Source organism: Pogona vitticeps, chromosome 6, assembly GCF_051106095.1.
Source record: "Pogona vitticeps strain Pit_001003342236 chromosome 6, PviZW2.1, whole genome shotgun sequence".
NCBI lineage: Eukaryota > Metazoa > Chordata > Lepidosauria > Squamata > Agamidae > Pogona > Pogona vitticeps.
The window spans coordinates 14248695-14262937 of NC_135788.1; the positions used below are offsets into that span (position 1 = coordinate 14248695).

Consider the following 14243-nt stretch of genomic DNA (forward strand, 5'->3'; position numbering starts at 1 on the left):
CTCTGAAGGAACTTTCTGCCATGGTGTTTTCTTATTTTTAATTTGGATGACCACCCAACCTTGCCATTTAAATCTAGGCACGTGTGTGTTCCCAATTCAGAATTCTGCCACCTTGTTCTGCATAATGTATCAGGTGTTTCTTAATCTTTTGGTTTACCAGACTCCCAGCTCCCTCTGATCACCTGGCATGTTGTAAAGTGTCTAAAGCTCTTTTCAGTGGGGAAAAAAAATCAGAAAAGGAGTTAATGAGTATTTATAAACTTGGCTGTCGAGAGAGAGGAGCACATCTGATACAGACGTCAGACAGCCGAGTGGCTTTTGTTTATGGAAGGAAGGGTTGCAGCTTCGGGAGGCATGAACCTTTTGCTGCTGTTCAAAGAGTGCTCTCTGGTGGCCTTCCTACAGGCAGTTCCCCGACACACTGAAGAACAGTGTCATCCTTTTAATTTCTCTTTTTGGCGTACGTTTGTCAGCAAGGTGGACTTGATTTAAATTAAACCCGTGAAGTTCACAATTGTAATCACAATTTAAATTTTTAAATTGGCTTTTTAAAGGATGTAAATTTTAAAATAACACCCAGTTAGTGTGATTTAATTTGTGAATTAAATTGTGATTTAAATCAATTTGATTTTTTTTTAAAAAAAGCATTGAGTTGTATCCATCTCGATTGTCAGTGAATTAATAATGGTCACTAACATTAAAATGTATGAGTTGGGGCTGTTAAAGCAGTGGATTTAAAAATAAAACACCAACCTCTGAAATTTGCAAAGGGACAGAAACCTCATTGCTTGGGAAGAGTCTGGAATCTTTCTTTTGTTATCTCAGGACATTTTAAGTTGCATCAAAATATTCCATGTAGTAGGCATCCTTCAGTCTCGAGAGACTATAGTATCGTGCTCTGTATGGAGGACTTGGAACAGCATCTAGTGTGGCTGAGAAGGCCAATTTGAGAGTGACAATCTCTTCCACACTGAAGACAAATCCAGTCTGTCCCCTGTCCAGCTCCCTGCTTTTGCTGCTTTTGTGACTTCCTCTTTGCCTCGGCCTGCTGGACAAGGGTCTCTTCAAATTGGGAGAGGCTGTGATGCAATGCCTGCCTCCAGGCTGAATGGTCAGATGTCAGAGTTTCCCATCTGTTGAGGTCTGTTCCTAAGGCCTTCAGATCCCGCTTGCAGATATCCTTGTATCGCAGCCGAGGTCTCCCTCTGGGGCGATTTCGCTGCACTAATTCTCCATACAGGAGATCCTTTGGAATCCAACCATCAGCTATTCTCACGATGTGCCCAAGCCAACGTAGACGTCGCTGTTTCAGTAATGTATGCATGCTGAAAATTCCAGCTCGTTCTAGGACTACTCTATTTGGAACTTTGTCCTGCAAGGTGATACCAAAAATCCTTTGGAGGCAACGCATATGGAAGATGTTCAGCTTCCTCTCCTGCCGTGCACAAAGGGTCCAGGACTTGCTGCAGTATAGGAGTGTGCTCAGGACACAGGCTCTGTAGACCTGGATCTTGGTATGTGCCATCAGCTTCTTATTGAGCCATACTCTCTTTGTGAGTCTAGAGAACATGGTAGCTGCTTTGCCAATGCAACAAAAGTGAGCTTGAGTGTTGTCGCAGTTGTCTCCTCTGCCAGTGTCACCTTCAGCCACTGCTGCCGCCCAGTAGCTCCCCCCTCTGTCGTCACTGGAACTAGCCATTCTCTTCTGTTGATGTGACCGTTACTCTTGAAGAGGGTGAATCTGGTGTCTCAACTATGACCTTTCTGCCTTGAGTGACTCTGCTAGGAATCCAGGCCCGTCATGGAGTCTGGCCTCCTGATGGCAGTGTTCTCAGCTTCACTGGTTAACTGTGGGTTCCTTAGCTATGCTTAATGAGAAACTCATTTAAATCACAATTTATTGGTTTGTGGTCACTTCTTGGCTATGTTTGTAGCATGGCCCGGTCCTTGACTGTCGGCTTTTTCTTTCCCTTTTGCATCACATCTTCCAAGGATTTTTGTTAGCATCAGTTGTCAGACATGGCTGAAATCACAGAGGGGTCGACTCACTAAATCCCTATTGATTCCATGGGCCTACTCCATTGCAATTTACTATGCTGAGCAACCAGACTTCAGCCAATGATGTCAATAGTTTACTTTGTGTTGAGCACATTGCTTTGAGCTCATTTAATTTAAATATCATCCCAAAGTGTTTTGAGTCACAGAGGAAGAAATTAATATGCAATAAATCCAACAAAGAGCCCTATGACACCTTAAAGACTAACTCAGTTATTAGAGCAGGAATTTGTGTGGATTAATTGTGCTACGGAAGAGATTATTTCTGTATAGATGGCAAAACATTTATTTATACTAGGAGGAGCAAATTCTAAAGCTGCTAAAGGCCTTTATGTGTCATGGTGCTTTTGCTGTGTCATTAGCTAAAAGTCTGTTCATTTCTTTTGTCTCTGACTTGCGTAATGTGTGTTGTTTCAGTCACTTCCAAAGTGCTATCAAAGAGAAAATATAACTGGGTGTAAGCAGGAAATAAGAGACTTCACTTGTTCTGACTTGTGGGATGAAGCTAAGTGATCATATCATTGTGCTGTTTGTCTGGTTTCCTAATTAAACTGACCAGTCTTCTGATGTGCAATAGATGCTGAATATAAAGCAGCCAGTACAGATCCTAAAATTAGTGTTTCCCAGTTTATTAGGATGAAAACCCCATGTTATTTCAGAGATCCATGCACATTCCAGGAACAGCTCTATCTGAAATTATTGAAGAAGTTACATGTAACTTCAGCAAGGAAGAATTGTGTACATGGGAAAAGATCTATGTCTTAGATTCCATAATATGGTTTCATGGGTAAAGTCTGAACTAGAAATGGCGAAGCCCAGTTTGAATCTGGCATCTGTTGTGACATCAGGATGTGGCTTAAGAGAGATCTTTCTTCAGTATCTTCCACATCTGGTCTGTAAATTCTCTCTGTGTGTGTTGCTTCCATAATAACAGTTCTTGTTTTGAAGAGTGCTTGGCAGTTGAGAAGTAACTAGGGGAATTTTTTTAAAAAAAGTCTTGAACAGAATGGAAAGTTTAAATAAAGGGAGGGATGGCATTTTGTATTAAGTGAAGGGATTCTGCTTGTAACATTAGCTGCTGTCAAACTTGTTTCTGGGTGTTTCTTGCCCTGCCTAGTCTTGCTGACATATTGTTTTGTGTCTGGTGTCTTGCTGAACAGGAAGAGTCAGGAAAAGCTTGCCTCCAGCTTTGGCAAAGCGATGCCGGTGGATTTTTCTGATTGTAACATATAAATAAAGTCATCCTTTATTTGGATGGTCCGTTCAAAAGAGAAGCAATACCTCTGAAAAGTTGCAAAACCTTAGACAGCAACGCAGTGTTGTTCCATGCCAGCACGGCTGAATGTTTGGTTTTGTTATGATGAGGAAGTTGGCTTCAAAATTCTGTACTTATAAAAGGGGTGAAGAACATGTGGCTTTCCAGATGTTGAGCTGCTAGTTCCCATCTGCTGTAGCCAACTTAGCCAGCTCTTAAGAGCATAAGCTTTTAGTCCACTTCTTGTTATCTTTGGCATGGTTGTTTAGGCCAAGATGATGGATCTTCGTAGCAAGTGGTATGAAGCTCCATCACCTTTGGTTTGTCAGCATCACCTGATTTCCAGTACCTGAAAGTGTGTGGCTTGTACTTCTTTCATCCAGTATGATATGCTTGTTTTCCTCTACTGCTGTATTTCTTAACAGAGGTGTTCCTAGACTGCAATTCCCGGAGGTCTTCACCACCTGCCGTGCTGTCTGAGATTTCTGGGGGTTGCAATCCGAGTTGGGAACCACTGCTCTACTGCAACAAGGAGCTTCTGCTTTTGCTCCGAGCTCAGTGGAAGGGGAGCCCACTGCTTTCCTCTTAAGGACCCGGTGGTAGCATTTCAAGAAAAATGGGGAACCCTCTTAGCGCTCCAGGGCTCTTTGTATCCGGTCTTGCTTTCTGAGTGTTGTGAGCATGTGCCTGTGTAAGACAATAGTGATCTGCAGCAAATAATCTATACTTTGCTGCATGTGCAAGAGGACACATCGAAGGGACAGTTTTTCCTCTTCTCCTCTCTTGGATTCTCCTATAACAGTGTTACACCCACATTGAATGAGTGATTTTCCAGTCTACCCGGCTGGTGATACCAGCCTCTCAGTTTTCTTTCCACGCTGCCTAGCATTTTATTGTTGCCTAAGAGGGAAAGGAGGGACCTTTTGATTGTGTGGGGAAAATGATCACTATTGCTGGTTCCCCCCCCCTTCTTCTTCCCACTCCTCATCAGCAGTGAAAATTTGGACTGAAGTTAGCAGTGTCTGGCAGTAACCTTGGAATATTAGTTTTAGAGAATGTGTTGGCTAGGGTAAATCTATATCATTGTTTACAGAAGCCAGCCCTGTGATAGAATGCTGACCAAGGATGGTGTTCTGTTTGAAGGACTTTGCTGTCCAGGTTTAATAAAAAGATAAAGAAGTTAAAAAATGGAGAATGGGCAGAGTGTGAGAGTTGCCCCTCCACGGTTAGCACCTAGACAAGCAGACTGAACAAACGTAAAAACAGGGTGGGTTTAATTTAAACCAACTTGATTTAAAGCACAATTTAGATTTTTTAAAAAAAATGAAGATTTTTTGATGATTTAATTTTTTAAAAAAATGATGTTTCTATTTAAATTATGATTTAAATCATGATAATCTAAATCAATTAAATTTTTTAAAAAAATCATTGAATTTAATCCACCCTGCACGCAAGTTCGCCAGGTCTCAATTTCCCCCCTCTGTGACAAAGTGTCTTGCATTTCCACTTGCATGAATTTCAAGTGTGCCTCAATCGATATTTTTAAATTTGCATCAGTGTATATAAATTAAAATTAGAGAAAATTGCAGATTAAGATTTTATGAACATTCCTCTCTCTCTCTCTCTCTCTCCCTCCCAAAATGTATCTCCTTTCTCTTTGGTAACATGCTAGAGACTGACCTAGTATCATGACTTGTTCTTAAGTCTTTTAGTCTGGAGGAAACAGACTTTGAGTTGACCAGGATTGGATGCTGAATATGAAATAGATGCTCAGAAGGATCAACCAGTTACCAAGGCTTTTTTTAATGCAGGATCATATGGATTGGTGCTTGGGATTGTTTCCAAAATACCTGCATGCTGTGTGCATTTCTCTCTCTCTGCCTGTGGTGTACCCCTAAAACACATCATTTCATCTCAATGTACTTATGCCGTGAAATTGGTTAAACCTTTCTTTTCCATTCCTCAGTTTTTCTGTAAGTGGCATCTGATGAGATGTGCTATAGATCTCGATAGTTAATGCCTTAAAAAGAACTTTGGAGTGACATAAGAAACACATGTCCTGCTGAAAGTCTTTTGCATCTTCAAGTGGGAACATCGCAGAGCTTATGATGTGATACCATAAAAGAAAGACGTTAGTGGGAAACAGATGAACAACTTATTTAGTGCCTAAAGGGAAAGGATCTCAAAAGTTACAGGTTTTATGAAACATTGAACACAAGAGTCTGCCAAGTGCATAGGATCAGGTGCCACTAAAAACTGGGAAACCCAGTCTAAGGTACTAGAATCCAGGAATTTAAGTTGGGAAATCCGTCTGCATGCACATTCCTGTGTTTCTTGCTGTTACTGCTTCAGAGATCTTTCAGGAGAAACAAACCATCTGAAATATTTATAACTATCTAATTTGCAGTCGGAGAGAAAGAATCTCTGAGTTAAAGTTTATTTGACATGGTTGACAGAAACATCCAGCAAATGCATTACTAAAAAGGAATGATCAATAAGACCCAGCAGGGACTCTGGGAGTTCTGATTTCAAGATATAACTCACTGACTTGTATAATTTGGAAGTCATGAGTATCTGTGTGGAATGTTATATTTCTGGCTATTACTGATTTGAATAATTTTCAAGACAAACAACCAGGTATTTGATACAGTGGTCTGAATTTGTGTGTGACTTATAAATTCTGTTTTCTTCTTGATGGAGTTAAAAGTAAAGGGCAAGATGGATCATTACGTTCATACTTCCTACAATTGCGCTCCTTAGATGTAAACTCTTTTTACATGTTTTTTCTTAAAATCACCAGTTTCTCTCTTTCCTTCTGACCCCTCTTTCAAAATCATTCCCTTCTTTTCGGCAGGATTGGTAGGTTTTCTATAAATACAAACTCTTACACAATCTGTGAGCTATGAAGGAGTGGAACAGGTATTTCTCTCAGCTAATGAGATTGAAATAAGTTTTGTTCTATGATCTGTCTTTCTAAGTGTGAAATCCTAACACATGCTTTTTTAAAAAAATGTTATACTCCCAAGAGTTAAGTGACTGGGAGAGAAAAGTATGCACCTTGTACCACCCAGATTGTGTTACACAATAAGTACCTTGCAGACTTAAAACACACACACATACACACAGCAAATACAGGGAGTGTATCAGCAGGGCAGTCAATTCAGCAAAGAAGCTGACTCTAGAAATCCAGGATGTATATTTTTATGAAAAAAAGAAAATGAGGGATATGGGTAGAAATGAAAAGGAAAAAAATATGTAAATAGCTTGGCTGTGGCCATTTATATTTGGGCTAGCTTTTCCATTCTCCCCTTAAATTAATAGAAGGACAGAAGAACCCATTTTGATCAAGCATTATCTGGTTTCCTTTTTACAATTGCTTTTTCACCCATAAAGTAGTCAAATGTTCATTTCATAGATTTTATAGCAACCTTGATTGATACCGAGTGTATCGTTTCTGAAAATCAGTTGCTAACACTCAAGCTGACTGTGTTCAAACATTCTCACTTGTGTTTTTGGTAGTGCTGTATTTGAAACTAACAAACTTAGGTGCCCGTCTTAAAAATGGTATTGTTCTTCACTGTAGCACCGCAGTAAACTAATCTGGACAAATCCTGAATTTGGAATGATTTAAGTGATCACTTGGAACATATTTGGAAGCTGAAAAATGAAAACATTCACAGATTTATGTCATAGTCCTTAGAGCTTTAAACAGAATTGTGTTCCATACAAGTTCTCATTTTGAGATTAGGATACTGTTGCTTCCATCAGTTTAGTAGTTTACTCTTACAATCCTGCCACCAACTAGAAAAGAAAAAACTGGCAGAGGAGATGCATGGTTTGCACTTGACTCAGTCAAGAAACTGCTTTCAGAAATGTTCCAGGATGATACTGCCCTTCCCCCAAACATTATTGGATTTGGCTACTTTGACATTAGGTCAAACCTTAGCTGACCTGGAAGTTGAGAAACTGCCTCTGGATTGAAAGACAAAGCAAAATATGGTTGTGGGTTTTTCAGGCTCTTTGGCCGTGTTCTGAAGGTTGTTCTTCCTAACATTTTGCCAGTCTCTGTGGCCGGCATCTTCAGAGGACAGGAGTAGCACTGCAGCATAGCACAGAATGGTACTCCTGTCCTCTGAAGATGGCAGCCACAGAGACTGGCGAAACATTAGGAAGAACAACCTTCAGAACAAGGCCAAAGAGCCCGAAAAACCCACAACAACCATTAGATCCCGGCCGTGAAAGCCTTCGCGAATACAAAGCAAAATATGTTCTACCTATCCTTGATTCTATCTGTCAAAAACTGTAATGCATGTACTAATACTTGCCTCCAAGCATAACAGATTTGTGATTAAACAGTTCAAGAATGTTTCAGTTCATTATTTACTTCTGTCTAACAATGCTCACGATTCCATTCGACCTGTACTCTCCGCTCCAGAGTTTGCAAACTGATTCATCCAGTAAGAGTAAACAAAGCATGCTCAGAATTAACAGACTACAAGCTATGGGGAAGACTTGGCTCTTTCTGCTACATCTGAAATCATTGTCAACAAGTGTTTAGGCTACCTCTTGCATATGACAGGCCAGTGTAATGTTTGTCCTCTTTGCCATTTGTATAGCCAAGCAAGGGCATTTTTGTAGCCTTGGTCCAGTTGCAAAGGCTTTGTCACCTTCTGTTTCAGCATCTTGTCACTTTGCATCAATTCTGGACTTCTGATCTTTGACTACAGCGATCCAGAGAGGGTGTTCATATGCAGGAGTCATTTGTACAGACTGATTTTCATTTCTTGCCCACTACCACAATTCGGGAATGCAAAGTGCCACTTGGTATTGGAGGTAGCTCGCTGAGTCAAGCGATGAGAAACCTCCCCACTTGCATCAAAGGTTTGCGAAAGGTTGCCGGACCACAGCTCCCATCATTCCCAGACAGCATGGGCAATGGTCCAGGATTCAGGAGCTGTAGTCTATAAGTAATTGGGGAGACAAGGTTGGAAATGATGGCCTTGTTGCCAGTCTTCCCCCAACCTAGTTCAAATTTATCTTTTGGAGCTCGGTGTTCACAACTTCCATGTATCTTCCCTGTTTTCCTTCTTTTCTTCCAGAAATGTTGCTGTCAAGGGAATGTGGGGTAGGGAGCACACACTCTTTCCCTGTTTTCAGCCTCTAGGTGATGATCTTGTTTGTAAATGTCTCATAATACAGTCACAGATGAGATGCCCATTGAGTTAAGTCAGGGCTGGGCCAGATAGCCGGTTTTTCAACCCAGCACTCACAGAAGGCCACAGTGGGTCCAGAAATACTCACAGTTAATCCCTGCCCTCCCAAATTTGAAGCCAGAACTACTTACGCACCCATATCTGGTTTTGATTTTGGGTTGGAGGGCTTGGGTGAGTCCCCTATCCTGAAAACTTCTTGAAGGGCTCCAGAAGCAGGGAAAGTCTTTTGCTACTAGAAAGCACTAGAGGGAATTTTGTGGCATGTTGACTCCATCTTTAAGGAGCTTGTGTGCCCATTCTTGGAAAGATGGTTGCCTGACCGTTTTTGGATTAGACAGTGCTAATATTGATGAACTGATGGTCTGCATTTTGAGAAAGCAGCTTCTTCCTTGATTTTTAGGTGGGATAGACATGTTGACTGGGTAGGGCATTTTCAAGCTGGCTTGATCACTTAATTGTTTTAGTTATCTGGCTGCAGAGCCAGTGGTTGGGAGTTTGATTCCCTACCATGACTCTTGTGAGTAGAGCCAGCCTGTGTGGCCTTGGGCAACCTGAACAGTCCCAAGGCACCCCCAGAGGAAGGGAAGGGTAAACTCCAGAGTATTGTCTACCTGGAAAAACCTGAAAAGGGTCACCATAAGTCAGAACTGATTTAACAGCACATGATGATGATGATGATGATGATGATGATGATGATGATGATGATGATGATGATGATGATGATGATGATGATGATGATGATGCATAGGGCCTTTATAGACAGGAGGTAGTTGCTGTGGCTTTGATGTCTGACGTGTTTGCATCTCTTTTCTGTGCAGGAACCAAGTTACTGGATAAAAGTGCATCGTCTGGAACACAGTGATGGAGGAATTCTTGACTGTGACGACATCCTTTGTGATGTAGCTGATGATAAAGACAGGGTGAGTGTAAAACTCTGGAGTAGAACTGGGAATTGTTGCCTTTTGGTGCAGGAGCACTGTGACAGTTTCATTTGCTGGCCATTTAATCGGAAATTAGAAGGTAGAGTATTGCCAAGTCTGAAAGAAGGAAATCCAATATAATTTTAAGACAATGTTTTTGTATTAAATTCCAGTTGCTAATCATTGTTAGGTATAATCAGAAGAATGGAACAAACTGTCTTTTAAGCAAAAAAAAAGGAGCACCACACAAAGGGTAGTTAGATGTACCCCTCATTTTCACAAATATCAAACTAGATGACACTTGATTTGACTTGGCATCTGAAAACGCGCGCATCTTTTATCTCAATGCAAAAATAGTGCAGTATCCTTCAATAATTATTCAGAATCCTCATGTGGATTTGCCTGGCGTGTTGAAAGCTTTGGCATCCAGATTTTCAAAATATTCCTTCTGTGGTGTGTTACATTTTCTCTTACTCTGAAGACCTTTTTCCCCTCCTGACCTCAGTAGGGTTGTGGAGAAAGGAATGACTAATATGGGCAAATGGATGCATAGATTTTGTGCTACAAAATGAAGCATTCTTACTTTTTTCTTTTTAAGTTTCACAATCCCCTGTATAAAAAAAAATCATATAGTGAAAATGCTGTTCAGTTGCATCTCAGTTGCTGTTAGTCAGGATCACTGTATTCAGATTCAGATTTTGGGTACAGCATGAGACTGAAGACCATTCCTTAGGGTGCAAGAATGGGAAAGAATCTGTGCCTTCATAATTGGCTTTCGACCTTCCTGGAGGTGCATCTGGTCATCCACTACCAGAAACAGGATGTTACGCTAGAAGAACTTCTGGCATGGCCCAAGATACATGGAATTCTTCTTACTTTCTTAAAATATAGTTTGTTTTTGCAAACTGTGGGTCAAAACCTAAGAACATTCCTCACTGTTCAGAGTTTGAGAGTTGAGATTGGAATCTTGAGTAACTGGCGTGGCTTATAGGGTAAAATATTGGGGAGGTGGAAGATAGCCTATGATCTTGAGGATTTAACAGAGTTTGGGAGCTAAGCAGGATAAGGGCCTAGTTGGTATTTGGATGGGAGACAACCGAGGGTGTCCAGAGAGCTTAAGGTGTGTGAGGAAATAAACCTTGGAGAGTTGCTGCTACTCAAAGTTCAACATCCAGGGCTAGGTGACACAGTGGTCTAACATAGTTCAAGGAAAACTTCTGTGTTCCTGTGACCGTCAACATTTTTCCAGACCGGTATAACTGATGTTTAATTGTGTGATGTAATGGTTCATTTGTGTAACTGAAGTCTTAATTGATTGGTTTCATAATTCATTTGTATAATTGAAAGCAGGAACTAAATGGTGCCACAATGTATGTTTTGGTCATGAGTGAGGAAATCCTCCATATATTTTGGACTGCAGTCCTTCTTCCTTGGCTGTGGCAGGCGGGGCTGACAGGAATGGGAGGCTAAGCGTCTGGAAGGCTAAAGGTTCTCCACCCCTTTATGGGAAGTGTTACTGTCTTAAGAACTCTTTAAGAAACAACTAAAGGTATCATGACATGTTGACACCTTGTTTTACTGGAAAACCTAGCCAAAGTAGAGACGGAGGCCCTGCCTATGTGACAAAGTGAACTGAAAGCAAGACCAGTTACCACACATACACACCCCTCACACCTCTCTCGCCTCTCAAATAGCAACTGGAGGGGGGGGTGCAAGGAGCAAAGTGATGTTCTTCTGGGGGTAGATTTGGTTTTGGAGAATCGCATTTCCAATCCCAACAGGTGTCTTTTTGGATTCCGGAGCTATAGTGTGTAGATTAAGATCCTTAACTACTCTGGTGTCCCCACCCCACCCAGGAGATTTTGTTGAATGTAGGGTAACTTCCTGTGTTCTCATACTGCATTGCTTTATGCCTATAAAGGCAATTTGTCATTGTTCCTAGTATCGTCTTTTAAAAACAGGAGGCTTTATGGGTTTTTTCAAGGACAGCTATTAATCCTGAAACTGTGTGTGGGTGTTATTTTTTTATGTCAGTGGCTTCTGGCTCACAGCTCCTGCCTACCACTTCAACAAGCATCATCCTTGTACCAGTGGCATTTTGTGTCAGAGGCAGGTAAACCTGTCAAACAGCTGAGGGCCATCCTTCCCTCTCTCTTTCAGTTCCTGCAGTTTGTTTCCTTCTGTCTGACGCCAAGGATCAGTCAAGACTTCTGAGTTGTTGATGATGTGTACAAGGCACATTATAAACACCTACAATGGCTGTACTGCAGGATAGCATTGAATAGGGCGATATGAGCCATGCTTCTTTCTTTCTTTCGTTTGTTTGTTTTACAGTGTTTGCCAGCTGCATACCTTTCTACACCCACTTCTTTGCTTTGGCCCTTCCTTCCCCCTTTTTAATGAATGGTATTAATTGTACATTGTTCAAATTTATATATATACTTCGTTTGACTAGATGTTCTGCACTCTGTACTGTCTTTCCCCCCCAAAAATACTTGAAGCCGACTTGCTCACCCCTTCTCATCAGTGCATTCACCCATATTGGATGGGGATGATGGGAGATGTAGACATCTTGTCTAGAGGATACCAGTCACAGAGGACAGGGTGAGGTGCTTTAAATTCAAATGTGTATGCAAAGTCACAGCCCCACTTTCTTCACATGTGCTTTCTTGTTTTCTTCCTTCTTATGAACAGCTCGTAATGTCCCTCATTGTCCTGCTGCCCTTCGAGAAGAACTGAGAGGGTGCAGAGTTCCTTGTTCATCACCCCCAACATCCAGTCCTGTTAAGATGTCACCCTTGTTTTCAGTTTGCATAGGAGAGTGGATGATGACAGCTTGTTGGGAAATGTGAGGGAGTCAAAGAATGGAGAGAGACCCACTTATAATGTGAACTTTCTTGTGGGAGAAGATGGGGCACCTGCTCATTCAAATGCGAAACTGTAGAATTAAGTCACCTCAACCTGGCTTTTTGGGAATATTCTTTTCCTTCTAAATGGGTTCACAGCCTGGTCAAGAGTCAGACCCTGGGTTCTGTCTGGCATGCCGCTGCATGCCCTCAGCCTCAGGAGCTGCCGTGTTTGCTACAGAAAGTTCTGCCATGCAGTACCTGAAAAATATTTCTGTCTTGGGTCTCTTAATGCAGTGGTTCTTAACCTTGGGTTACTCAGGAGTTTTTGGACTGCAACTCCCAGAAGCCTTCACCACCAGCTGTGCTAGCTGGGGTTTCTGGGATTTGCAGTTCAAAAACATTTGAGTAACCCAAGGTTAAGAACCACTGGCTTAATGTGACCTTTTGGGGACACCTCTGGTAGTTCAGATTCCTTGATTGAGTTACTCCTTGAGTCCATAAGTATTTTTGTGTGCTATTCAAGTCACACACACACACATCCCAAGTTCAGAAGTATTTCTGGGTCCTGTTTGTAACAAAACACAATTCTGGGTGCACTTTGACATGGACACCGCATAGACACTTCCAGATAGTTGCTTCTTTCTGTTATGGACTCCTTGGCTCCTTATGTTTTGTTTTTTATTCCATGTTGTTCAAAGCTGCTGTTGCACTCTGTGCTGTGTCTAGCACAGTTTGTTTGCAGGATGAGCCCTGAGGTAGAACATGTTTAGAACTTGAATGAAAGCCATTGACCTTGAAAACAATATAAATAATACCACTCTGGTTTTCCTGCCTCATGGAACCTTTGGCGTTTGTTCAACCAAGATGATAGGAAGCTCAGCTAAGATGTGTACCGCAGATGGGGAAAACAGCTAACGAGATGTCTGTCTGTGCGGTTAAGCAAGCTCAGTCAAGGAAACCATAATGGCCGATATTACTGTGACAAACCCAGACCTACTGGGATATGTCACACAGTTACACTAAGCTGCCACCAACCATTCCCTATAAGAAGTCACACAGACCAGGGATGGATTTTTAAACAATAAAAAGAATAAGGTTTATTTTAAATACACACAGGGAAAAATAAACAATCAGGTGAATAGGATAAAGTAACGTGGCTTATTCACACTCATACAAGCATACAGTTTGGTTCACACAGAACCCTTAACTTGAAGCACAGACCCTGAACCTATCAGTTCTGGCTAACCAACAGACACCTGAACCTATCAGGTTGGTACTCTGACACACAGTAGTACCCTGTCTGACACACAGACTCCCACAACAGCTTCTTCTTCCCAGCTGCTGCTTCGTCACATCCCAGTGTCTCACAGTCTGTCTCCCTCTCACCACACAGGCATCACATATTTATACAGTACAGCCCCTCCTCCTGATGTCCCGCCTTCCACTCCCCATAGGATGGAACTTTCCCTCCAAACCCATGACAGACAGGTAACATCAGTGCTGTATGTAACACCTCCCCTCTTTATAAGTTGTTTTGTAGGGGGAAAGCTAACGTGCTTTTCACCAAAAAAACAACCTGTATAAAATACACAACAACAGTTATACATACCATATTATACTTACTCATACTTACATTCTAAGTTAACCATAGCAATTATGCATTTAAACATTTACCATTAACATTACATCAATTTACCTTTATTCATACAAACCAAATTCAAAACCAGGTACATTTAACTGTTTGTCATCATTATATACACATAGTCCATGTTCTTTCGCCGTCTTCAATCTTCAGGTCTTCTTGACAAGGCGTCAGCAACACAGTTCACTGACCCTCTGACCACCTTCACTTCAAAGTCATAGTCCTGTAGGTTTAAAGCCCACCTCATAAGTTTGCTATTGTGGGTTTTCATTGTCTTTAACCATTGCAATGGTGAATGGTCAGTACACA

General features: G+C 41.5%; 1 protein-coding gene across 11 annotated transcripts in view; it reads left to right on the forward strand.

The window, feature by feature from the left end:
- Nucleotides 1-14243, forward strand: part of PARD3 (par-3 family cell polarity regulator) — a 578687-nt gene that overhangs the window by 70492 nt on the left and 493952 nt on the right. For all 11 annotated transcript variants that reach the window (XM_073002940.2, XM_078378538.1, XM_073002942.2 and 8 more), the window contains exon 2: nt 9342-9443. In XM_073002940.2, coding sequence (XP_072859041.2) covers nt 9342-9443 — 102 coding nt within the window. The remainder of the gene's footprint in view (nt 1-9341; nt 9444-14243) is intronic.